The sequence below is a fragment of the Chenopodium album genome, chromosome 12 (assembly GCF_948465745.1).
Source record: "Chenopodium album chromosome 12, dcCheAlbu1.1, whole genome shotgun sequence".
Taxonomy (NCBI): domain Eukaryota; kingdom Viridiplantae; phylum Streptophyta; class Magnoliopsida; order Caryophyllales; family Amaranthaceae; genus Chenopodium; species Chenopodium album.
The window spans coordinates 9725923-9752660 of record NC_137845.1 but is presented as its reverse complement, the minus strand read 5'-3'; the positions used below and the strand labels follow the sequence as shown (position 1 = coordinate 9752660).

The window sequence follows — 26738 nt, the reverse complement described above, 5'->3', positions numbered from 1 at the left end:
TACATTGCAAGTTTGCAACAAGGGACCTTCCAATGTACAATGCCAGGTATAGACAATAACATCTGCATATTGACTCATTTTTGTTAATGTTGTTGGGTTAACCGGTGAATACTCATTTGCAAGAGACTACTTTGATTAGAAACGATTTGACATATTAGCAGCAATCCAAGAAATACTAGAAGAGCCTGAAGAGGTTAACATCAACTTTGATCTCCATGAGATGAACATTTAAAAATAAAAATATGGGGCGATACAAAATGCAGATATTAAGAGAATTTTTATTTCAAATACCAAACTCCAGTGTTGTTATATAAAGAAAATCAATACAACAATACTCTTTACAGCTCTGTGACCAAAAAAAGTATACACACTTTTGAGACATGTGCCTCAAGGATAGGTTAGAATACAAACTCGACCAGCACAAGCAGAACTTGTAATCCATCATGTGGCAACTTTTACAATATAAGAGTTGGGCACAAGAATTATAAACATCTTCTTCACCACTTTCTTGACGGATGACAAGTTCCCTCTTCTTTAAACTAGATGGCACCCAGATTTGTACATTTCACCGCCTGAGATTATCACGAGAAAAGAATGGATGTCGGAGAGCTTCACAAGCTGTGAGCCTCTCCAACGGATCGTATCTAAGCAGACCTTGTAGAAGGTGTATGAAATCACCACCAGAATAATCCACATGCTGCATTACAAGGTTCTGAAACAGAAACAAAAATTAACGATATCATCAACACATCACAAGAGATAAACAGGTAAAAAACATTGCGTCATCATGCAATAATCGACATGTTCATACCTGGAGCCGTAGAAGCTTTGAAACTGCCCTAACACTCTCCCGAGAAGCTGCACCTTCTGGCCAGTCCAATCTACCTCTTCTAACATACTTCTCAGCATGCCGACTGCCAATATAATAAGCAGAGTTAAATATATTCAAGTAGAACACATCACCACTGTACCCCACATTATCATTGTACCCCACCCCACTTCTACTATATTTATTCCCCAAAATGATTAGTACTTACTCTAATCTCTTAAGCATATGCTGTGGCAATGGACCGAGCACCCTCTCCATCATTGCAAGATGTTCCAAATTTTCATGTGTCTGGAACAAGGCTTCCCCCTATAATTAAAAAAAGGAATACAAGGTCAAGATATTTCATAAAAAAAATTAAAGGATCCATAATTATCATCAAGAAGGCAGACTTACAGAACAGAGTTCCACAAGGATACAACCGACACTCCAAACATCACATGGGTAACTCCAACCAAGGCCTACATATTTCAAAAAGTATCTCAGTAACACAAGTAAAATATACGGGATTAGGGCAAACATTCAGTACAATGTAACAAGAACTGTACCAAGAATAACTTCAGGAGCCCTATAATGTCGAGTTGACACTATATAATTCTGATCTGCACGTTCATATGTAGTGCTTCCAAAATCAATGACTTTTATAGCACTTGACTTGGGCACTCTCTTGTAATATGAGCTATCCTTGGGTGATCGAGAAGAACCCTGCATTCAATGTCAAAGATTATTAAGAACTAAGTAGGTGCAAGGGCAGCAGAGATAACATGTACAAAACATCACATCAAAATGCAATACACAACAACAACAGAAACACTAAAGGTTAACCAATGCAACACAAAAGGTAGCCGAAAACCAGACCTTGTAATCAGGGACCTTAACATAGTCTGGTGAGACTAATAGCACATTCTCAGGCTTCAAATCAGTGTGTATAAGATGAAGGTCATGCATAACTGCAACATTTTCCAAAAAGCTCAATGTCATGAACCAAACAAAACCCAGACATGACAGTTAATGATTTCTTATGATGTCTTCCCCGAGAAGATAACAAATTTATAATCTTGGGAAAGGGAAATCAAAGATGTGCCTAAGGAACTAGATGCCGGTAAGATAACAACAAAATCAGTATAACTAAGGGAAGATATATTTTAGTACACACATGCTACACACTCCAACAGTTGTCTTCCAATCTCACGGACATGATCAATGGGAAAGGTGCGGTAATTGTTTTTGCGAAGGAAATCGTATAAGCTTGGTCCAAGCTTCTCAAAGACCTGTTAAGACCATTTCAATTCACCAATGATTTCTTAACCCCAAAACTTATGTGTAATTGGGGAAACCCATTCTAAATCAACTATATACTTACAATACAGATATGGTTACGATAGTCAAACCAGTTCCGTAATTGCACACAACTGCAAGGAACAAAACAATTTAACCACTGCAGTCAAACTTAAAAAGCCTCTGTGGCAGTGCCATCAATGGCAGCAAGCACAGAGGTGCAAATGCAAAACAGAAATATAACTCACCGATTGCCTCCTTTATCATGTTTACCAAGCTGTTGCAAAACATCAATTTCAATCATTGCTGCCTCACGGTACTTTTTAATGCCACGTACAATCTTTATTGCCACCATTTCTTTCCTCTCACGATCCCAGCACTCCAATACCCTACCAAAGGTACCTGAGGCCAAATGTGATTCGCATAAGATTCCATAACACAAAGATCACTAACCTTAATTAATAAACCTTTCACTTTATACATACCTTCACCCATTTTGCTGTGGACCTTATCTGAAAAGACATAAAAAGAAGTAATCAATACCATGTACCAATATAAATCTGAACCACCCTGCTATACTAGTCTACATGAGTATACTGCTAAATGCTTAATGTTTTTAAAGTTGCATCAATATTAGGACTAAAGTATGGAATACCCCCAGCCAAATTGAATGCAACCTTTAACTTTATTAATTCGTAACTATATATTAATGATGAATGACCATCATATCTACTTAGGACAAGCAAACCAGTAACACAAAAGTAAAAGAACAGTTTTAACAATGGAGAGTGTATTTACAGCGAGAAGTTAAATCATCTCCAAGCTCAAACATGTAATGTCCATCTTTGTCATCTTCCCTCCACGGGGGAGAACCATTTCTTGCCACTCCCTTGCTAAACAGGGGACTAGAATGTTCCGAAAGTGCAGCTGACGGTGCAAAGCTTGAAACATTCCCAATCTCTTGTCCACAAAATATACCTATTGGAGCCTACACACAGCCATTCATCCATGTTTCGCTCAAGTTAACACAAAAACAAAACCCTATCATCTTTTATTTTCTGGGTATTTTTGTTTCATTACTTCACTTCAAATATTTTTCCCATATATCATTGTTCATAACACTTGAAATCAAATTAAAAAAACCAACTTCATAAAATAAATCTTAGCTATCAATTTTAAACAGATCCCATCAACAATTTGAAATAAGAAAACATTAATTTGATTAACATCTCCTCAAGCGTGAAATAAAAATCAGAAATTTAACTTTTCTTTCAAAGTCATCAAAGAAAAATAAAACGTTTGAATAAAATTTAAATTCAACAAAATCTACCAATCCATGATTTCAAAAGCTACAAATCATATAAATTCTTGAAATAACATGTAACAAAAAACTTCAATTTCATTACAATACCAAAACTTTGAGAAATCAAACAATCATAAATAGTCAAAAGATGATTAACAAACATAAAACAACAGATCTGAACAAATATAATTGAATCAATACAATAAACCACCAAGAATCAACCAAATTAAAATCAGATCAAAATCACAAATAAAATTCAATAAATTCAGCCATTTCGAATCAAATATCACCAGATCTAGCCAAAAAAATACCGAAAACAATAAAATTAAAATCAAAAAGAAAAGATCGTATACCTTGGTAGTTTGAGGAGCAACATCCCATCCCAGACGAGGTCGCTTCCTGGGACGACGATCAAGATGAGTCATAGGAAACTCGGTAACTCGTTCAGTTTCCATTGCAAAAAGCTTCGAAATCGATGAGATAGAAAGTCGATTGAAGAGAGAGAAATAGAGAATTTGAGGAGAGAGAAAGTTAAGAATTGGGGAAAATTTTGAGGTGAGAAAAAACCCTAACCTAACACAGATGAAGATTATAGGGGAATCCGATGAGATTGGTAAGGCGGTTGAGAGATGAAATCGGGGACGTACACGTGGATGGTTTTATTACTGTTGGATTTAATAAATTGACTTTTTCTGGATTTTGTGTATTTCACGTTGTGTTGTTGCTTTTGTAATTGTGATTAAATAATAATTGTGATTAAAGGTGTTGTTAACTAGGGTTGGAATTAGGTTCGCATATTCGGTATGTTGTTCCAACTCTAGTTAAGGTCATTAAGGATTTAAGGAGTTGGTTGGACTTGTTGAGGCAACTTATGGATCAAAAAGTATGGGCTGGGCTAGCAGATCTTGTGCTTAAGCTGGTCGGGTTGGATTGTGTCGAAAATGAGCAAGGTTCTTACTTCCTCTGTTTTTTTTTTTTACTTGACCTGTTTCTTTTATCACGCTTGCCAATGCAAAACTTTAACGATCAATAACTTAAAATCTCCATAAGTAAAATTTATAAAAGTTACTACCTCCATTACAGGTTATGTGCAACGATTTGATATAAAGCAGAGAGGGAAAATGTCTAATCGTTGCACATAACCTGTAACGGAGGTAGTATATATTATGATAGTACTTATTGAGACGAACCCAAAAAGATCATACATGAATATATTTTTCCTTACATATTATTCACAAAAGACGGTCAAATGAGGGATGATGAATAGTGTAAAAGTCAAAGCGGGTCAAGTAATAAAGAACGGAGGAAGTATGTTATTCCTCCTCTATCTCCAAGGGGATGTTTGGATTTAGAATTAAGATGGAATTAAGGTGGTATCGGGTTGTTGTGACAAAAAAAAAAAAAAAAAAAAAGTGGTATCGGGTTGCAACTTGATACTTAATACTAATTCCTATGTGTGGTTCAATTCTGGAATGAAATCTCTCACTATTCCCTCCTTTTATTTGATACCTAAGAGAATGGAATGAGTCAAACCCACCTCCCCCAAGGTTTCTAAACCCCGTATCTCATGGGTTTGAGGTATGTGCAATAGTAGAAAAAATGATATTTGTAACGCCCTATTAGTAACTGGCATATGTTATGCTAGTTACAAAAGCATCAATTGTAACTGGCTAAGATAATGCCAGTTACAAATTTCATGACCTTAGTAACCGACGTAGTAAATGTCAGTTACTAATATGTGGTTTATCATTGTTTGAAGTATTATTAGTAACTAACTAAATAAATGCCAGTTATAAATATTAAGTCAAATAAACTTTGATTAAAAAGTTTGTAACTAGCTTACAAACGCCAGTTACAAATATTAGGTCAAAGAAACTTTGACCAAAGCGTTTGTAACTAGCTTACAAATGCCAGTTACAAATATTAAGTCAAAGAAATTTTGATCAAAATGTTTGTAACTAACTTATAAACGTCAGTTACAAATATTAATTACTGAAAATAATTTTATTTAAAAAAAGGAAACAGTTTCTCATTAGAATTTTTTTTAAGGAAATATTTTAATTTTAACCCATATAAAACTCCAAGTACCCTTACTATTGCACAATTATTGTTTCTTATGAATAAGGAAATGACGCCTTTACCCTTTGCCCCCTTTACTAAATTGCCCAATTTACCTAGGGTAGTTTTGTCTTTTTGGTCTTTCATGTGTGGCTTGTTCCTGGTTTTCTTTCATCGTCCTCTTTGCCTCATTATTTCTCTTTGTTGTTTTTCTCATTTCCCTCAATCTTTTCTCATTTTCCCCAATTTTCTTCCTCAAATCGCCAAAAATGGCATCAATCACCAACCCCTTCCCCCTTTTCCCATGGCTGACGCTAGAATTTTTAGTTCGTCGAAGCAATTTGCGAGCTTTCCCTCAGCCATTGAAGCGGTTACTCAAGTAAGCATTTTTTTTCCTTTTTTATTGTTGTAATTATCGAATACCAATTTCTCAATATAATCTATGGTTCATTATAAATATAATTGTCAGTTAGGCTCCTAAATTTGCTTTCTTTCCACATTCTCCGGATGATGAATTTGAATCGTTTAAAGTACTCAAATTTAACTTGATTTTGTGGGATTTTTGAGAATTGGGATAATTTATTATTTTTCAATCAACTTGGTAGCAACTTTAGGGTTTAGTTTTGCTTTTCTCTTCTCTTTCTTGAAATTCTCCCCCAAATTGTTTGATGAAATCTCGGATATGAGCATCCACCATTGAATTGTACCTATGAGTCCTCGATTGAAGCGATTTTTGATATATTTATCTTCCTTTTAAACAGCTTATGAGCTGAAGATGTTTTCTTTTGTGATCATCGAATATCAAATTCACAATCTAGGTATTCCTCAAGAAAATAAAAATTGTTGTTGTTGTCAATTACTTGATTAATTTTTAATCAAATTGGATTATTAAAAACCAAGATAAAATTAGGTTTTGATGAATAATTTCAATTTTATATAATTGGAAATGTGTTCGTTGGGTGAAATGTCGACCTTGTAAAGTGTTGTAATTGTTAAAGTTTACTCTTCCAGTTTTCCCTTATTTTTGGGCTGCATTCAATGAAGTTTCCTGTTGCTATGTTTTATTAGAGGTACCAATTAATTTGTTTGTTCAATTTCAATAAACTTCTCTGGGTCAGTACTAAAGCAGGATGTATCATTAATAAGAACCTATTATACTTTGTGTGAATGTGTGTGACTCTGTGTGTGTAAAAGTTAACAAAACATGGTATCAAATACTCTTACGTGCATGTGTGTGACTTTGTGTGTAAATAAATGATTAGCTAGATTATACTTTTCATCCTAGTTCCAAGCCTTGTTACTGACCAACCTAAACATATCATGCTGCGATTCAACCTCAGAGAGCTAGGAGACTTGGAATTTATCAGCAAAGTAGGATATATTGGTTTCAACGCCATTGTTTCAGACTATCATGCTTTTAACATCTAGCCTTTTAGCTTCGTTTCCTCTCTTATTTTGATATTTTGAGTTTAGAACCAGAAATTATTTGGAATATACATTTGTAATCCCGAACATAAAATAGCTTCTGCTTGTTACAGGATATATTGTTACAGATGAATGTAGCACATTTGCTGCTAGGTATGTCTAAGCATACTGCAGGCATACATATAGTAGTTACAGTAGATTCAATTACTTCATTTTATGTCATTGATTTTACATGTATGGATAATGTTCAAGAATTTACACAAATTAAATTGTTTGAAGTTCATGGGTCGATATTCTGAATCATTATCAAAGAGGCAGAGACTATATTATATACTAGCATATTGGATTAAGTATATTTGATTAAGTAATAGCAAACAATTTGGCTTGTGAGAAATACTCTAAGAAATATATGAATCCAGGATTTGAAGTTGTTAATATGTATCTGGCTTGTGAAAAATGACTACGTGGAGAAATTGATAAGTCAAAGAAATTTATTCAGAATTTGAAGTCAAAGTTTGTAAGTGTGACTATGAATTCCTCATCATAGCACTACATAGTACTTCCTCTAGACATGAAGTTTGTTATCCTAGAACACATAAATACAGGTACATATAGGTCTCAACTTTGCAATTATAATTAAAAGACTGAGAAAATTCATGTTGTATAGTTTTGGTTGCAATGCCAAAGCCACTTATGTTTCTTTTTGTAATTTGACAATCAGCATTCATCAGGGGTTTTTGCCCATGCTTCTGGAGTGGAGAAACCTCTTTATAATTGCTTAGATTCACTGGAGAAGACTTATGGACATATGCAAGGTCACAGATTTACAGTATGGGTTTATTGAGTTTCTTCTGCTCTACTCCTCAGATTGGTTTTGATACTTGGCTTGTGAAATTTGACAAGTGGGAATCATTAGGTGATAAATCACTCTCTCTTTTTTTTTTTTTTTTTTTTTTGTCCTGCTTGTAATGATAGATAAATTCTATTGTTCTTGCTTAACAAAACTTCCCTGTCATAAACCACAATTAAACTGTGGTTAATTAGGATTCTAGGAGATTAAAAAATAACTAGTATGAATTAGGTTGTACAACAATAAGGATTTTGGCAGTTTTATGCAATAGGAAGCCATTAATTTAGGATTATGTGGTTAATTAGGATTTTGGAAGTTTTATACAATAGAAGGCCATTAATTTAGTTGCTGCAGAGTACACCATATGTTCGATAAAATGTCTAGGTGAATCTCGTTGGAACAGTTTAGAGGTCTGACTTCACTGGGCTCGTTCTCCTTCGTTACAGATGATTTTTAGATGATTCTTTTTTTGAATTTGGGTGATTTTTTGTCTACTCTTTTCCTGTAAAATTTCAGAATTTTATGAGTATGGTTGCTATTAAACTGGTTTGTTTTCTGAAAACTGGTCAATTTTGGTTCTATTTGGTTATTGCTTCTGTTTTAGTGCATTTTTCTGAGAGCTATGTTGAGATTTTTTCTTGGATATTCCTGTGTGGTTTAGGGTGTTTTAAGATTGTTTTACTCGTATAAATTTCATCCTTGCTACTGCTATATTTTGTGTGGTTTTTTGCTCTAATTTGTGTACATATTTTGTGTTTAAAACATGGGTGAAGAGGCTATAAACAAACTTATGTAAAATTTCTTGAGAAATTTGCTATAGTGGAGGAAAAGTTGATGGATAGATCGGAGTCTAGGTTTGATGCCTTTGCTAGGTTGTTACAAGTTCATAAGAAGAAAAAAATGGAAAGATAATGATGATGAGTATTCAAGTATTCTTTGCATAATCTGAGTGACATATCTATCTATATCTATAACTATTAAAAGTGAGAAGTTTGCAAGTTGAAAAACTCCTTAGTAATAGTGTGGTGACTCTTTTGCCCCTCAAAAAGTACAAATACATTTTTGCCCTTATTTGCTTTTTTGCTTGTTGATGATCTGTTAACTCCAGCCTTCTGCCTGCCAAATTGCTTAGCTGGTTCTTCTCTCTCCTCAAGGTGAGTTCTTTGATTTTCCCTAAATTATTGAATTGTAAAATTTTGATCTGTTTCAGTTCTTTTTGCTTTTGATTTTCTGCTCGCTTTTGCTCTTGTGAAATTCGTTGTTTCTTTCAATTTTCATTTTTGATTTCGTTTTTGAATAGTGAATTGTAGCTACGAGACTCTTCTAATGGAAGCGGCTTTGACCTCGGTTCTTCCGCCGTCGACCGTAGCTTTCCGGCTTAGTAAGAACTAAGAAGTATAGAATTAATTAGCCGATTTTACTTGCGGGTCTCACCGAGGTTGATCTTATGCGGGATGCTGAATTAGGGGAGGTAAATGCTTCTTCAATTTTTTTTTTTTATTGTTTGTTGTAATTTCAACTAAAATCTTAATTTTAAAATAATTGATGTTGATTTTTGTAGTTGTTTTCTCGTTCATACAATTTTTCTTTTTTTTCTTCTTGTTTTCTTAAGATTTATTGATGGAGCGTCAGATCTGCTATTTCCAGATCTGCAAACTTCGCCTGCAATTCACGATCGGATCACCGGTTTAATCCCGGCGATTATAGCGTCAGTGAGCTCTCTTTAATATCCATTTCCTCAATTTTGTTTATTTCTTTTTTCTGAAATCGCAAATAATATTAGATTAAACGATCTTTTTATCACAAAGCCATTGACCATTGGGAACAATTCTGATATAGCCGAGGTTATCGCGGTGATGTTGTAGCGGTTCAAGCTGAGAAATCTGTTTGCAATTTGGTTCTTCTCTCTCCTCAAGGTGAGTTCTTTGAATTTCCCTTAATTAACGAAGTTAGTTTTTGGTTTCAATTTCGTCGATTTATGTGAATTTATGTGGATGCTGCTTGTTCTTGTTGATTGAATCTGTTTCTGAAGCGGCTTTTAGGTTTTCACCCTCCATAGAAATAGCTTTTGTGGTTAAATTATTTTCTTTTCATTATTAAATCATCGAATATGCGGCTTTCTTATTTTTCTTTATAGAAGCAGCTTCCGAGCTTTTTCCGTTCCTCCATTAAAGCAAATTCTGAGCTTTCCCCTTTATAGAAGCAGCTTACAAGGTAATGTGTTTTTATTAATATTTGTGGGTTGAATATTTTAGGGTTCAATTTGATCGAAAATTACCCACCCTTGCCTTCTCTTTTTTGTTTTTTTTTTTTTTTAATTTTTTTTTTTTTTACTTTTGAATATTTTAGGGTTCAATAGAAGGGATTAGAAGGCAATGGCTACGTACGGGGGAAACTATATAGGTAATCCAACTTAATTTTTGCTCTGCTTCAACCAATGAGCCTGGAATCCTTCACTTGTTTTTGCAGAAAATCCAAAGTTCATGCTTTTCTGATGAAAATTTAAGTTTTAAAGCTTTCCTTCTAATCCCTGTTCAAAAAAAAAAAAAAAAAAGCTTTCCTTCTAATCCCTTCTATTCTCCGTTCTGAATTTGATATTTTTGTTTTCAATTTCTTATGTAATTTTGACCTAATTCTATTTTTGATGTATTATTTTCTGTTCTAGCTTTTCAATTATGTTATTCATTTCAATTGTGTCCTAATCCTGTTGGAATTGACAATATGATTTCAGGTTAATTTGGTTGAGTTCATACAAAATAAGTTTTCAATTTTGTTATATTCCTCAATTATATCGCTATTTTGGTCAATAATGTGTAGATTTTAATTTGAGATTAATAGAAAGGAATTTACTTTCTTTTTTTTTTTGGTCAAAATTGCAGAGGTGGAGACGTTGAGTCAAGGAAAGCAAAAGGAGAAGGTGAACGCAAAATTGATTTTGGTTTTTTTTTTTTATAATTTTTGGTTTTCAAAAAAAAAAAAAACCTAAATGGATTATAATTTTAATTATTTACTCAATCTTGTATGATGCATATGCTTACATTCTATGATTTAAATTCTTTCTTGTGGCTCTGTGTGTTGTTGGCTTATTGCTAGCAAATACGGAGTATATATTGTGGTCCATCTGAAATGAAGTATCATAGGCTTTTGTGTTATGACATATGATTAGAATAATGGGAACTGAGTAAGCAAATTAAAAGTTAATATCAATATTATTAGTTGCTTGACACAGTAGGACTCAAGAAAATTTAAATGTTTTATCACTTTATGTTGATATTGTAAATCTAGCATTATCTTGGGATTGGATCAGCTTTAGAGGTTGAAGCTTAATTATACTCACTTAATGTGGTTGACACATTAAGAGTATGTTGTGTGTTTGGACCAGATAGACGTGCTTTTATGTAGTCATGTGTCTGCTTTGTGGTGGGCTTTATTGTGTCATAGCGAGCTGGGCTTATGATGTTGGGTGACTGGGGGTGTGAGGATGGCGCACAGCAGCAAGAGTGGATAAATGAAACCTAATTAAACTTCATTCTCAAGGTTTGATGCTTTGTCTTCACCTTGGCATTTGGTAATTTGCTTTTCAAATCTCTGCTATGTTTGGGCATTTATGATGCTATAATTTATGTCGATTCCAATAAAGTTTATGGAAAGCCTATTAGCTCAAATGGTAGAGCAATGTGCTATTGCACGTATGTGTAGGTTCGAGTCCTACATAGGTTGGAACTATATATATATATATATATATATATATATATATAGTGATTTAACAGTTTGGACTTTGGAGAGTTCCATGCATGACATGCCCATTTTTAGATGTATAATTGCATAATAGTATAATACGGACTACGTCACAATCTTGATGGGTTAAATAGGAACTGGGGTGTACTCGGTTAGGGGTTACTCGAGAGGTTTAGTCATACTATTTTCTTAGGGAACTTAGAATAATTGTACTATAAAACATACTAACAGATGGGTAAATAAATTGTTATCTTGCAAGTAATTTACAGGCTACCTTTGTTGGCATTTTTGAAATTTTGAGCTTGTTAGGAATTGGTTACACGGGGGTAATCTCAGCACCCATTAGCTAATTTCAGAGGATTGCAATATTATTAATCTACTCAAATCATTTTTAATCACAATTGAGCTTTTTTTTTTTTTTTTTGGGGTATTATTATGAAGTGGTTTGCATACTGTAATTTAGTCTTCAAGCCTGACCGGTAAATCTCTGATTAGATTGAATTAAACCTTATGCCAAATATCACATTGTACTTGATCATTTACATTATGTTTCAGGGAAGCTTTCTACAGAAAATCAAAGATACCGCAAGAAAACAATTGGAAGTAGGTAAAACAAATCAACAAGAAAAGTTAGCAAGAAATTTGGGGATGTATGCCAAAAAGAGTTGAACAGAGATTATGTAATTTTTATTTTTGAAATGGAAAATCTAACTACTCTTTTGTACTCATATTCCTATAACATTAAGTAAACTCTTGTAATTTACCCTCTATCCATCGGATCAAAAGACGCACTTTTGTACCTATATTATTCTAAAACCCTTTGTTTTAATTTGAGCATCATAACATAATAGTATATACCAATATTAGTTCATGCTTATTTCTTGAGTAATGAATCATGATCTTACAAAGTTAATTTTGCCAACTTTCATGCCTTATTTTAATAATAATATGCATCATGGGAACACAATATAATAAATTGATCGAGCATAGTAGTGAGCCAGTGATGGAACCAGATAATCTATACACTTATACTAACCCATGAATCTATGATACAATTACCAAAACTTGAGCTATGAAAGTACAACCACAATGAGAGGAGAGAAAGATGAATATAGAGGAGGAGAGGAAGGGGAGAAGGAGCAAAAGGGAAAGGGAGGTAGAGAAACAAGGGCCAAAATAGAGAGAATCATTGAGAGTGAGAGAGAGAGAGAGAGAGAGAGAGAGGGAGGGAGGGAGGGAGAGGGAACTAGGAAAGCAAAGGGTTTGAAGAAAGAGACAAAGAAGGGCTAAGAGATAGGGTAGACCGAAAGATAGAGATACCAGTTCAAAAGAGATAAGGGGTAGGCTAGAAGAAGGAATAAAGGCGGGAGAAAAAAAGTTAGAAAAAATGGGAGAGATAGAAATATGGGTTATGAAGGAAAGAGGATGAGATAAAAAAAGGCTAAAAAGAAAAATATAGGGATAGGAAAAATACAAGGGGGTTGGAAGAGAAATAAAGAGAGTGATAAATAGAGAATAGGACTAATGGAAAAGGACAAAGAAAGAGTTTATGATATAATAATAAAGAACGAAAGAGAAGGCTCGAGGAAGAGAGAAGGAGTAAGTGCGACCTATAATTTTCAATTATTGTTTTTATATTTTCTCGCCTATTTGAACTCAATTATGTCACAACATATATTATCACACAACAATTTTTTGGTGCAGCAAGCCACACCGTGTGGCAGGGGTTACTCGAGTTATTTTGTTAGGGGTTATCCGAGTTATGCAGTTAGGGGTTACTCGAGTTACTCGGTTAGGGGTTACTTATGGGGTTTTGATAGGGGTTATTCGAAAGGTTCATTCGGTTAAGGGTTACTTGAGGGATTACTCAATCAAGGGTTACTCGAATTACTCAGTCAAGGGTTACTCGAGGAGTTACTCGGTCATAGGTTACTCGAGTTACTCGGTCAGGGGAACTCGAGTTACTAGGTAAGGGGTTATTTAAGGAGTTCGGTCAGGAGTTACTTGAGTAATTCGGTAAGGGTTACTTAAGAGTTTGGTCAGGGGTTACTCGGTCAGCGTTTACATGAGGGTTCATTCAGGGGTTACTTGAAGAATTAGTCAGTCCGAGGTTTGTCGGTCAGGGGTTACTTAAGATGGAGGAGGAGAGGAAGGGGATAAGGAGAGAAAGGAAAAAGGAAGTAGAGAAACAAGGGCCAAAATAGAGAGAATCATCGACAGAGAGAGAAAGGGAACTAGAAAAGCGAAGGGTGAAAAGAGAGAGACAAAGAGGGTCTAAGAGATAGGGTAGGCCGAATGATAGATATACCAGTTTAGAAGAGATAAGGGCCGGGGTAGGCTAGAAGAAAGGATAAACGCGGGAGAAAAAAAATTTAGAAAAAATGGGAGAGATAGAAATATGGGTTATGAAGGAAAGAGGATGAGATAGAGAGAGGCAAAAAAAATATAGGGGTAGGAGAAATGCAAGGGGGTTGGAAGAGAAATAAAGAGAATGATAAATAGAGAACGAACTGAGAGAAAAGGACAGAGAAAGAGTATATGATATATTAATAAAGAGCAAAGGAGAAGGCTTGAGGGAGAGAGAGGGAGTAAGTGCGACCTATAATTTTCGATTATTGTTTTATCTTTTCTCGCTTATTTGATCTCAATTATGTCACAACATATATTATCACACAACAAATTTTTGGTGCAGCAAGCTACACCGTGTGGCAGGATTTACTCGAGCTATTTTCTTAGGGGTTATCCGAGTTATGCAGTTAGGGGTTACTCGAGTTACTCGGTCAGGGGTTTCTTGTGGGGTTTAGATAGGGGTTACTCGAGAGGTTCATTCGGTTAAGGGTTATTTGAGGGATTACTCAATCAGGGGTTACTCGAATTACTCAGTCAAGGGTTACTCGAGAAGTTACTTGGTCATGGGTTACTCGAGTTACTCGGTCAGGGGTTAATCGAGTTACAAGGTAAGGGGTTATTTAAGGAGTTCGATCAGGGGTTACTTGAGTAATTTGGTTAGGGTTACTTAAAGAGTTCGGTTAGGGGTTACTCGGTCAGCGGTTACTTCACTAGTAGAAAAATTGAAAAATACAACGCTCATTGGCCACCGGTTTTTGAAAACCCGTGGCAAAAATTAGTGGCGGGATGAGGCAAAGAGTTATTGCCACCGGTTCAACCAAACCCGTGGCAAAAATTTGAAAGGCCACCGGTTTTGAACCGGTGGCAATAACTTAGTATATTAAAAAAAAAAAAAAAACCGGCCCTTTATATACCCAAACCCTACCATTTCTTCTCCCAGCCGTTTCCTCCATCCTCTCTCCTCTCTCCATCCTCTCTCCTCAACCAAACATCCACCTCTGATCTCCTCCTTCTCTTTCGGCCTCAACTCCGATCCCCTCTCCCCTCTTCTCCTTCATCCTCTCCTCCTTCTCTTTCTCTCTCATCTCTTCCCTCTCCTCCTTCTCTTTCTCCTTCTCTCGATCTCTCTCTCTCCTTCTCCCCCTCTCTGTTCCCTCTCGTCCTCTCTCCTCCGTTCTTCTCCTTCGCCACCATCAACCCACGAAATCACCACTACGCCACCACCACACCAGCAACACCAACATCAACAACACCGACAGATCTACATCATCAACACCACTTTTCGCCTTGATTTGTGCATGTTTATGGGTCTACAGGTAAATGCCTTGATTTTTATGGATTTGATTGTTGTAATATTGTTCGAAATTGATTTTCGAAATTTCTGGGTTTAATTGATTTTCGAAATTTCTGGGTTTAATTGATTTTCGAAAGTTTTGGGGTTAATTGATTTGCCGGGTTTGATTGATTTGGGTTTAATTGTGATTGATTTTCGACAGTTTATAGGTACATGCATGATTTTTGGGTTTTTTTTTCGCAATTTTTTTTTAGTTTTAATAATTTATGATTTCTGTGTTTTTTAGGATATTTATCGTTTTTTTTTTTTGGATTTTTTTCTGGGTTTTAAAAAACTGATTAGTGTTCTTTTTTTTTTTTTAATTCCGAGATTAGTGTTTGTTTTTTTTTTCATCAGCTTAATTTAAACTGATTAGTCTTCTGTTTTTTTTTTTTAATTCCGAGATTAGTGTTCTTTTTTTTTTTATTATTCAATTTATATTTTTGTTTTAATTGATGCAGGTATATTGATTTGGATGTGAAAGTGAAGAATCAAGATTTTGATTTAGATGTTGTATGGGGTTTTTGTGATTTTGATGTTGTAATTTTTTATGATTTATATTGTAATTTTTTACTGATTTATTTGATGTAATAATTGTTGGATTATATTGGAAATTTTTTTTTTTAATTAAATGTTGTAATTTTTCGATTAAATTGAATGATATTGTTCGATTTATATTTAGATGCTGTCATTTTTTTTTGATTTATGTTCAGTTATATTTCAAGTAAAAAAAAAACAAATATATATATATATATATATATATATATATATATATATATATATATATATATATATATATATGTTCATTGCCACCGGTTAACCGGTGGCAATAGTTGTTAAAACAAAAAAAAAAAATATTGCGGGAACGACTATTGCCATCGGTTAACCGGTGGCAATACTTAATTTTGCCACCGGTTTTGAACCGGTGGCCTTTTCAACCGAGTATTGCCACCCCCCAACTGACCACCGGTTCAAAACCGGTGGCATAGGGGGGTTTTGAACCGGTGGCCAATTGATATTTTCGCCTAGTGCTTGAGGGTTTATTCAGGGGTTACTTGAAGAATTACTGAGTCCGAGGTTTGTCGGTCAGGGGTTACTTAAGATAGAGGAGGAGAGGAAGGGGTAAAGGAGAGAAAGGGAAAAGGAGGTAGAGAAACAAGGGCCAAAATAGAGAGAATCATCGAGAGAGAGAAAGGGAACTAGGAAAGAGAAGGGTTTGAAGAGAGAGACATAGAGGGCTAAGAAATAGGGTAGGCCAAAAGATAGAGATACCAATTCAAAAGAGATAAGGGGTAGGCTAGAAGGGATAAAGGTCGGGTGAAAAAAAAGTTAGAAAAAATGGGATAGATAGAAATATGGGTTATGAAGGAAACATGATGAGATAGAGAGAGGAAGAGAAAGAGAAAAATTGGAGCATCGGCCATACAAAAAACACAATTTAACCCAAATCTATATGCTCATTGATCAGATCGGGCTAAAACAATTCATAAATTGCAAATATAAATTTATCAATTTAAACATGTATAAAATTTACAAACAAATAGTAGATATCAAGTACAAATGTATCAATTTAAATATGTATATTATCAATTTGAACATGTATAAAATTTTAAGATAAGCTAGGCGAGGTCTAATTCAACTTACAAATCAATATCTTAATAGATGGGCCATAAAATTATCTTTTGTTAATTTGGTACAACAACAAAAACCACTCCATTCCCATAAAAAAGAACGGCCCATAATTAAAATTCATGTTACGACATTACTAATCCATAAATAACAATAACATTGTATTTGTTGATGCAACAAATATTATGTCAAAATACAACAAATTAATTACACATTTACCTTATGAGCTATGCAAATTTATTCCGATTCGCCAAATGGAGCGCGCGCATCGCGCGCGTGGGGGTCGATAACTAGTAATACTAAGTATTCTTAGCAGATTTTTGAGAAATGGATACCTTTTTTTTTTTTCATTTTTTTAAGATGCATGTACAAAGAATAAGCAGAGAAATTCAAATATCAGACTTGGAATAGGAAGTATATATATAGGTGCTTTTATTGTGTTTTCTACCATTTCTGTTATGTAAATTTAATAACTTTCTTGGTATGGTAGTACTTTATATGATTGTACTTCATACCATATGCAAAAGAAAATCCACCATGTTGGCATAATACCTAATAAAATAAAATTTGATGTGTGCTAGTGCCAATACATGTTTTTTGAAACACTTCGCGATGCTGAAGCTGTTAGTGTTGATCTCCTTTTTCCAATGGCTTACAATCGAACTTTAATTTAAGTTATACTCTTTAAATTTTCATTTTTAGGGCATGAAATGTCGATTCCAATTCGACAGGCTAGTTGATCAAGGTGGTGCATTCTGTCTAGTAAGTTTCCGAGCAATGGTCAGCTCTGATTTTTCATGCAATTAAAACTTAATACGGAGAGACAAAATCGTCAAATGTGAACAACAGTCAGAGATATGTGAGAGACAATTAAATTGGGGCTTTTGAGAGATATACCTGTAATTATAATTACATTATTTTCTTAATGTAGACTTGATGATGTATATGTAATAATTTTTAATTAAATTGTGCCTTAAATGGTTTAGTGGCCGAGATTGATAATCTTTGTATTTATCATAAAAGTGAATTAATATAAATATTTTTGGTGTTTCACATATTTGGAGTATGTGTTTTGTTGGTGGAATTGTAGCAGGTTTTAACCCATTTGACGATGGGTTGTTCGGTAGGATATACTACCAAGCTTGTTATATTCAAATTATATATATATATATATATATATATATATATATATATATATATATATATATATATATATATATATATATATATATATATATATATATAATGCTAGAAACTAATAGAATTTTAAAAAAAATTAAAAACTTTTCGTAACTAGCGTTAGGATATGCCAGTTACAAATAATACCCTATTTGTAACCGGCATAACTTAACGCCAGTTACAAATATTATGCTTTCTAACTTAGAAAACAGAATATTTGTAACTGGCATTTGGTTAAGCCAGTTACGAATAGTACATTATTTGTAACTAACATTAGCCGGTTACGAATAATTTTCACTAGTTGTAACGGTGGCATTCGCAACCAACAATGCCAGTTACAAAAAGTGAATTCCGCCAATTACAAATAGCATTTTTTCTACTAGTGATATTTAAAATTCATACTTTTAACAACCAAACATATGGTATGAGTTTTAGTCATTCTAGCTAAACTCATGCCTCATACCTATATTTCGTGAACCAAACGCCCCCTAAAAACACTAAACATAAAGGTGTCTATTCTTTTTTTGAATTTGCCTCAAAGATTATTTCCATATTCACTAGTAGAATAAACGTAATAGGAAGTGGTTCAAACCCCCTAATGGGAAGCGGTTTTGAATCGCATGCCATTGGGGGGCTTGCCAAGGCCAATGGCAAGCGGTTCTGTTTGTAGTGAAAGGGCAGCGGTTTTGGCGTCAAACCGCTGCCCATTAAGGGTATAAAATATAATATTTTTTTTTAGTTTTTTCAATTAAATTGAAACACAAACATAATATATGCAAAAACATTAATATTTAATTATTATTAATTAATTGTTGTAATATTATATTTTCATAAAAAAAAATACAAGTATTAAAATGGATGCTGCTCTTGTTCACCAGCCGCGCGCACCACCAGCCGCCGCCACCAACCACCTTAACCCGTATCACCACCACCACCCTATCCCGATTCACCGTATCTGCCAAACAATAAATTGAAAAAATAAACAACAATAATTAACTTAATTTCAGATCTTTTGTGTAAAAAAAAAATCAGATCTTAAATTATAAACAACAAAATTTTAAAGCTAAAAACTCAAAAATTATACACAAACATACCAGGTTCAGATCTTAAATTATAAACAACAAAATTTTAAAGCTAAAAACTCAAAAATTATACACAAACATACCAGGTTCAGATCTTAAATTATAAACAACAAAATTTTAAAGCTAAAAACTCGAAAATTATACACAAACATACCGGGTTCAGATCTTAAATTATACCCAAACATAATATATGCAAAAACTCAAAAATTAGCTAAAAAATTTAATGAAATACCGGAAAATCAAGTGAGATATGACTTGAGAAACAGCAATCTGAACCCTAACGCCGAGCCGAAAAACTGAACCCAAACGTTTTCTTCCTTCTCGTCGCTGGGTACTCGGTGTTCGTCGCTCTTCGTTGTGGTGAGGCGTGAGAAAGGAAAGAAGGGAGGCTGAGAAAGGAGATAAAAGAAGAAAGAGATGAAGATGGAGGATGGAGGGGAGATAGAGGAGAGATAACTGAGGCGTGATGGAGGGGAGAAAGAGGAGAGAGAGCATGAAAATGAGAGGAGAGAGAAAAAATGAGGGGATAGAGAGGAGAGAGAGCGTGAAAATGAGGTGAAAGGGGACGGAGGAGAGAGAAGATGAGGTGCCGCGTGAGTGGGTTTTAATTTTCTAGGGTTTTTTTTTTGACCAAATGGCAAGCAATTGAACCGCTTGCCATTTACATTTTGGTAAGCGGTTCATCCAAAACCGCTTGCCATTGGCATTTTGACAAGCGGTTCATCCAAAACCGCTTGCCATTTACATTTTTGGCAAGCGGAATTCAATAACCGCTTGTCATTTGTGGCTGCCCATTAAGTTTATTCTACTAGTGATTCTAGCATTGGCATTTTTTTCTTTTAAAATTTACAAAGCATTATATCACAACTCGTTTTGTGCGCGGCTGGTTACACCATGTGGTCACTTATAAAAGAATAAAATAGCCTCTACAACACTAACCGAGTAACCTGTGTATACTAATCGAGTACCCCTATAACGTCGTCAAAGTAACCTTTGTAACACTGATTGTGTAACCTCTATAACACTAACAAGGTAACCTCAACTTGGCCATACGGTGTATGTGGTCAGCCACATATAAGAATTTGTGTTCCAAATATAAGAGATTAACTTAAATTAAAACTGGTGTAAATAGAGCCACAATGACATACTTCCTCTGTTTCTATTTAGTTGACGCGTTTGATTTAGGCACATATATTAAGGAGAGGAGAGAGAATGAAAAATCAAGTGGGGTACCTTGTAAATGCAAGGTAAAAAATTTACTCTAAAAGGAAACGTGTCAACTAAAAAAAACCTTCCTAAAAAGGAGTATGTGTCAACTAAAAAGAAACAGAGGTAGTATGATGTAACAATTTAGTTAAAATAAGGGGTCAATAATTCTATTTCAGGGCCAAATCTGTTATGGCTATCTAAGTTTTTTTTTTATTTATTTATTTTTATATATGTTTAGAAAGCCATAAGGACGGATTTTGAGAATCAACATAGGATCCCCTTGATTTGTGAGAAAAACTTTAACCAACTAACACTAGTAGAAAAATGTAAAAGAGCACCGGTTCAAAACCCTTTCCCCCTATAGCACCGGTTTTGAACCGGTGTTCATTTGAGGGATGCCAAAAGTGAGAGTTTGAACCGGTGGCAATATCACAATTATTGGCTCCGGTCCGGTTCTGAACCAATGGGGATAACACAGTTATTAGCATTGGTTTTGTTCAAAATCGGTGCCAAAAATGCCTTAAAAAAACATTTTTATATATATATATTTTATAAATAAGTTATTCCTCACATTCATAAGGCTATTTAAGTTCAGTTTATAAATAAGTTATTATAATAATGTCCAATAAGTTCAAATAAGTTAGAATAACTTAGATAAATATCATCCAATTAACTTCTACTTTTAAGTACACTTCCTTAGTTCCTTCCAATATTTTAAACCAAGTTAAATAGACATTGACCTTATTTCTTTTATTGACGTGGAAATAAATTTACCCCCTTTGTACCTTAAAGAGTGCATCTATTTGACCGACATATTGATACATTTTATTTTATATTAGTAAAATTAATACAAAGTTGATATTTATAGAAATATAAATTGTGACTAATCTAGTAAAGCTTTTTTTTTTTTTTTGAGCAAATCTAGTAAAGCTTTATTCAATAACATTATGTTGGTACTCTATATAATAGTATAATACTTCCTCCGTTCTATTAATATTGCAACAAGGAGGAAATTACGCATTCCTATGCACATTTTATATGCAAAATATCTATAAATGTGTAAGAGTAAAAATTATAAAAAATTGAGAACGTGAAAGTATTTTATGAGACGAATCCAACAAGATCCCACATGACTATATTTTGCTTAACGTATAAATTATATTATATAGTCAAACAAGAGTGATGAATAGTGCAAAAAGTCCATTGTTGCAATATTAACAAAACGGAGGAAGTATAAATTAAGCCAAAGTTATAGTTGGTATGTGAACTACATTAATGAAACCAATACATTTATTCAGATACGGTGAGAGTATTATTTTCTTATATTTTATTTGACTAGAGTGGCTAATGCGTGTTATCGGGGAACTTTTTCAGCGGTTGACTACTTTAATGGAAAACTAGCCTTATGGCCCGTGCAATGCACGGTTTATTTATAGGTATACTACATAAATATTTATTTATTTAATATATTTATATTGGCAAATGAATAGTTTATAGAGGAGAAGAAGAGGTGAAAATTGAATGCAATTGTAGTAGAAATTAAACTGGAGAAAAGTGAACCAAACAACATTCAATCATTCATACATGTATTGAATTAAAGTTTTTTTTTCATATGAGAAAAAGGGATTAAAAAAAAAAGATTAAATGAAGTGACATGTGGTATTGGAGAAAAAAAAAATTAAATGTACATGTGGCATTATAGGGATGATGGTTTTTGTTTTTAAATACTAAGGGTCTGTTCTCTTCCGTTGAAATTCAGTTCAGTTCAGTTTAGCTCTTAATTTACGTCTAATGATATTGCTAATGATATGAATCCAAATTTCATTCTTTTAACCTCTTATTACAACGACGACGACAATAATAATAATCAATAAGTAATAAATAATAATAATAATAATAATCATCATCAATAAATAATAATAATAATAATAACAATAATAATAATAATAACAATAATAATTGAAATAATAATACTAATAATAATAATCAATAAATAATAATAATAATCATCAATAAATAATAATAATAATAATAACAATAATAATAATAATAATACTAATAATAATAATCAATAAATAATAATAATAATAATAATAATAATAATAATCATCAATAATTAATAATAATAATAATAATATGTACATTTGTATATACACATATGTATAGTAATAAATAATCAATAAATAATCAAAGATCACTAATCCGTAGTTAAAAATCACTAATTAATAAGTTCAGTTCAGTTCAGTTCAGTTCAGCTCAGTTCAGTTCAGCTGAGTTCAGTCAATCGAAACAAGCCCTAAGTATAGAAGTATAGATATGTAAACAAATATATTAGGGATATAAATGTGCACAAACAGTTCTAAATAATAAAAATAAAAATAAAAATAAAAATAAAACAATTAACATTAATGAATGGGAAAAAAAATAAAATTGTACACATTAATAAGTATTAGCATGTAAATGCACATTTTAAAGGTATAATTGACATCACATTGTTTATAAGATTTGGAGACGATATGCAAGAAAGGTAAGTGGTAACGACTAAGGAGGATAAAAAAATGATACGCAGACGTCATAAGATTTCGAGTAGGAATTAGCGAATTACGGAGTATAATAATATGAGAAATTCCTTATACGTTGCACTAATACGGGAGTCCCACTTTTAAGGGTTGATTCCACTAATTTTGCCAAATTCTAATGAAGTGAATGACTTTATAATCTTTATTTATCTGGTTCTTTCCTGTAACTTCGCTCAAAGTTCTACCAAAGGAAGAAAGAAAAGTGTATGCAATTAACGAGTATTATTGAGGATGGATAACTTGTAGAAATAAGCTAAACTTATAGGGATCATATATGCTCATAAATCGAAGGCACCATGACATGCAGATGAGTTTAAACCGTCCAAAAAAACTGAGGTAACAACTTTGATAAGAAAAATCACATAAAATTTGTGGTTGCTATAAAGCGAAGTGTCAATTTTTGACGAGATTTTGCCTATCCAGATTATAAGTCTCACACAAGAAATCGACCGCCAAAAAAAAAAAAAAACCAAGAAAAAAAGACTAATGTTGTAATTGTCGATTAGATATATAAATGGAAATAAATAATTTAAAATACGAGATTAAACATAATTGTGTTTTTTTTTTTATAGATTAATGGAAATTTAAAAGTAAATTTTGGACATTAGATTGACTTTTCTTGTAATCTATCTATATATATTATACTAAAAGATAAGCGCCTCAATGTGAGGATGACAAATGTCACTCTCTCATTGGATTATCTTAAGTATTAAATAAATCCATATAATTACTGTTTTACATATTCAAGCATAGTTATTTTTGTTAAACTTCAAACAATAAAATCAAGTTTCTATACATGCATAAGATTTTCATGATTTCCTAACATAAATATTGATTTAATTTTTTTATAATAAATATATGCTTTCCAATACTACAAATAATCCATAAAGTCTTTCCAATCTTTATTTATAGTCAAGTTAAAGAATAATAACTAATTTGAAGCAATATGATTAAAGTGGCATAATTAAGGAAACAAATATTTCGTATTTTGAAAGGCTAATATTGTTTTTTTTTTATGAAAATTAAATAAAATCGATAGAATTTAGTTTGACGTCAATTATGAAATCAATACAAACATTTTTAAAAAAATCAGATGTACAATAAAATATGGTGCACCTATTATAAAAGCTACCCTGTAAAGAATGATAGTTATTTATGCTTTATTGATAAAAGTTACCCAAAATAGTCTACAAGTTATCCTAAATTCAATTCAAGTAATCGGATGAATACAAAAGTTTTTGATAAAGATACAAAATAGTGTAAAAATTACTTTTATCGTTTGTTGTACTCCTTGACAAATACTGAATGTTGAGCCGAAATGTTGTCTTGGAAAAAAAATACATAATCTTGAACATAAATTTAATTTTAATCGGCCTTTCAATTTCTATAAAATGTCTTTTACAATGACCTTTTGTTTTTCTTGCATAAAAAAAATGAACCAAAAACCAATCAAAACAAGAAGAATAAAAGTTAAATTGAATTAGACATTTGACGAAAAAGGGATAGGTATAAAATGTATTATAACTATTATTCGTGTTTTAAATTGTAATATTCGTATTAAAAATGCTATTACTTATGAATTTTTTTAGAAAAACTAACATTTTGATTTAAAAATCGTGCATTGCTCATGTACTATACTACATATACAACAATCATGTGCAATAATTTATGTTGTTTTATATATAATAATTAATACTTTTAACTATAATAGTATGTGTATATAATATAATATTTTTTATATTATAAAAAAAAATATATGTATATAATATAATATTTTATAACACGTGTCCTCCATACTAAGTGTTTGGTTGTTGGTGTAGTGGTGATTGAGACTACGCTTGGTAGGGAGGACCTGTGTTCGCTCCCCTGCAACAACAATCGGAAGGGGAGTGGAACCTAATAGCCTAGAACAGATCCTCAAATCTGGATTAGCTCAAAGGGTGAACCGGATAGAACACCCAAAACTCAATGCATATATGACGGGAATTAACTTATCCTTTATCTATCTTATACAAAACTCCAAAGTCTAATTTTTTTTCAAAATATAATAATAACATTTGTAATTTTTTGTTAATATGAAAGATATAAACCTATCAAAATGTATATATAGTTAAATTGTTTAATAACTTATATCGAATGCGTAGTTTTATTAAAATTATTTGCATGTAATCATTAAATTTGTTGGATGTTGTGTAGCTATGCAATGTCCAAAACTTTAGTTGAGCGACTTTGATTTAGTGATTGTACGGTAAAAAGATATTGACTTCGACCTTGAAACCTAATAGTCTAATAAATTCAAAATAAAAAATTAAAACAGAAGGAAATGAAAATAGTAAATGGCTTTAAATATTGAAATAAACATAACCTTTTAAATTAATTTAGCGAATTCAAGAGACAATTTTAAGGTTTTTAATATTAAATGGGGGAAAATATATGTAAAAAGAACATTTTTAGATATATAAATGTCCATGCACTATTATAAGAGTTTTGTTAACCATTTTATAATTAAGGTAGGGATAAATCTTAGTAATATATACTCCGTATATTTTATTTATATAAAATTATCCGTATCCATACCTATATATATACGAAGTATTTGTGTTGTATACTATATTTAATCAGCTGTTGGTTATATATATGACTATTATATAATATATAGTTTTTGGCACAATGCTTAACTTAGGAAAATATATGTTCTGGTAGGTCAAATATAAGGTTATTATTGTGTCTATAGATTTAATGAGTGCGATGGGTAAATAAAACATGTATACATTAGATTGATTGTAGCTACTGATGCGGATGGTATGATAAGAAAATTTTAGTTTTTTCTCAACGGGAGATATAAATAAATTAGTCCACTTCTTATATAGCTATGTGGAGTATTATTCAATTATTTTTTCAATTAATAAAATAACATTATAAAAAATTAAAAGAAATTCAAATAACATAAAATACTATTCAAATAACGTTCCTTTAATTTTTTTTATTGACCATTAGTAACCAAGTCCTTTAATAGTAGATGAATTACCTTTGTTTTTATTTTTATTTTTCCTACGGGTTTAATAGTTTGATTTATAAACCGTGCATCGCACGGGCACTATGCTAGTATAATAATAAAGAGAATTAGGGCTTGTTCACATTTACTTAATTTCAGTTCAGTTCAATTCAGCTCCAATCAGTTCAGTTCAGTTCAGTTCAGTTCCAATCAGTTCAGTTCAGTTCTTAATTTCCCTATCTCATAAAATATTCATTTCAGTTTAGTTTAGTTCAGTTCAGCTCCAATCAGTTCAGTTCAGTTCAGTTCAGTAAATGTGAACAGACCCTTACTGTATAAAGGATGAGAAAATTATTTTATTTTGGGTTTCTAAATCCATATTTTGGAGTAAAGTATAATCAAATCAATCTTCAAGAGTAATAGAGAATAGACACACATTTGAGTGATCAATATCTATCCTACATGGAAAAAAGAAGACTAACATCATCAATATTGGACTAATCCATGTCCACTTTGTAACATAGCATGTAGTTGACTTTTCTGTAACACGAGTTTATACTTAGCCTAATAAAGATTTTTAATCAATGAAACTTGATACTAGTACGTGTACTCGTAGTACATTTAAAATTAATCTCAGATATCATACGTCACTTACACAACATGTCCTCTTCGACTTTTGGGTGTATAGGGAGTCACAAACGAAAATAATATCATTAATGATGATATTTTTTATTTTGAAGGAAATCATTAATGATGATAATAATACAAGACAAACAGATGGAGTTTGGTTGTTGAGGTCAAAATCCAACAACTAACATATCAATGAAGAAGAGATAATGTTGTTTGAAGTATCATACGAATTACCCGGTTCATTGTCGGTATTTTTTATGTTATTAATCTCAGCA

General features: G+C 32.6%; 1 protein-coding gene and 3 long non-coding RNA genes across 8 annotated transcripts; 2 read left to right on the top strand and 2 right to left on the bottom strand.

Annotated features, from left to right (window-relative positions):
• Positions 1–264: 264 nt before the first annotated feature.
• On the bottom strand, positions 265–3976 carry LOC145570289 (serine/threonine-protein kinase AFC2-like). Of its 2 annotated transcripts, XM_081629325.1 has the most exons (12): positions 3761–3976; positions 2903–3092; positions 2590–2616; positions 2353–2506; positions 2190–2238; positions 1983–2097; positions 1685–1776; positions 1375–1531; positions 1223–1287; positions 1038–1135; positions 812–914; positions 265–712 (listed from the first exon to the last, which is right to left on the bottom strand). In XM_081629325.1, exons 1-12 carry the CDS (start codon positions 3860–3862, stop codon positions 566–568), a joined length of 1299 nt encoding a protein of 432 aa, XP_081485451.1. In that variant the 5' UTR covers positions 3863–3976; the 3' UTR covers positions 265–565. The 2 variants fall into 2 exon arrangements, with proteins under 2 accessions (XP_081485451.1, XP_081485452.1); XM_081629326.1 differs by lacking the exon at positions 2903–3092 and having other exon boundaries at positions 3761–3941.
• Positions 3977–8428: 4452 nt separating this feature from the next.
• LOC145571909 (uncharacterized) lies at positions 8429–12279 on the top strand. Of its 4 annotated transcripts, none has more exons than XR_014096649.1 (7): positions 8429–8894; positions 9041–9211; positions 9353–9448; positions 9580–9954; positions 10090–10143; positions 10620–10657; positions 12034–12279. It is a non-coding gene; the product is annotated as an uncharacterized LOC145571909 (long non-coding RNA). The 4 variants fall into 4 exon arrangements; XR_014096650.1 differs by having other exon boundaries at positions 9353–9452; XR_014096652.1 differs by having other exon boundaries at positions 8430–8894; positions 9388–9448.
• A 2509-nt stretch (positions 12280–14788) lies between these two features.
• On the top strand, positions 14789–15774 carry LOC145571908 (uncharacterized). The gene is made up of 2 exons (XR_014096648.1): positions 14789–15143; positions 15622–15774. It is a non-coding gene; the product is annotated as an uncharacterized LOC145571908 (long non-coding RNA).
• A 2966-nt stretch (positions 15775–18740) lies between these two features.
• On the bottom strand, positions 18741–19625 carry LOC145571907 (uncharacterized). The gene is made up of 2 exons (XR_014096647.1): positions 19283–19625; positions 18741–18923 (listed from the first exon to the last, which is right to left on the bottom strand). It is a non-coding gene; the product is annotated as an uncharacterized LOC145571907 (long non-coding RNA).
• Between the last annotated feature and the right edge of the window lie 7113 nt (positions 19626–26738).

Bases quoted from the DNA above. Each gene is read 5' to 3' on its own strand.
- LOC145570289 (XM_081629325.1), bottom strand. From the start codon at position 3,862: ATGGAAACTGAACGAGTTACCGAGTTTCCTATGACTCATCTTGATCGT. The intron at 2,098-2,189 runs GTAAGTATATAG...TGGTCTTAACAG, and splicing joins ATCGTAACCATATCTGTATT to GTCTTTGAGAAGCTTGGACC. The intron at 1,532-1,684 runs GTCTGGTTTTCG...CATTGAATGCAG, and splicing joins TTAAGGTCCCTGATTACAAG to GGTTCTTCTCGATCACCCAA.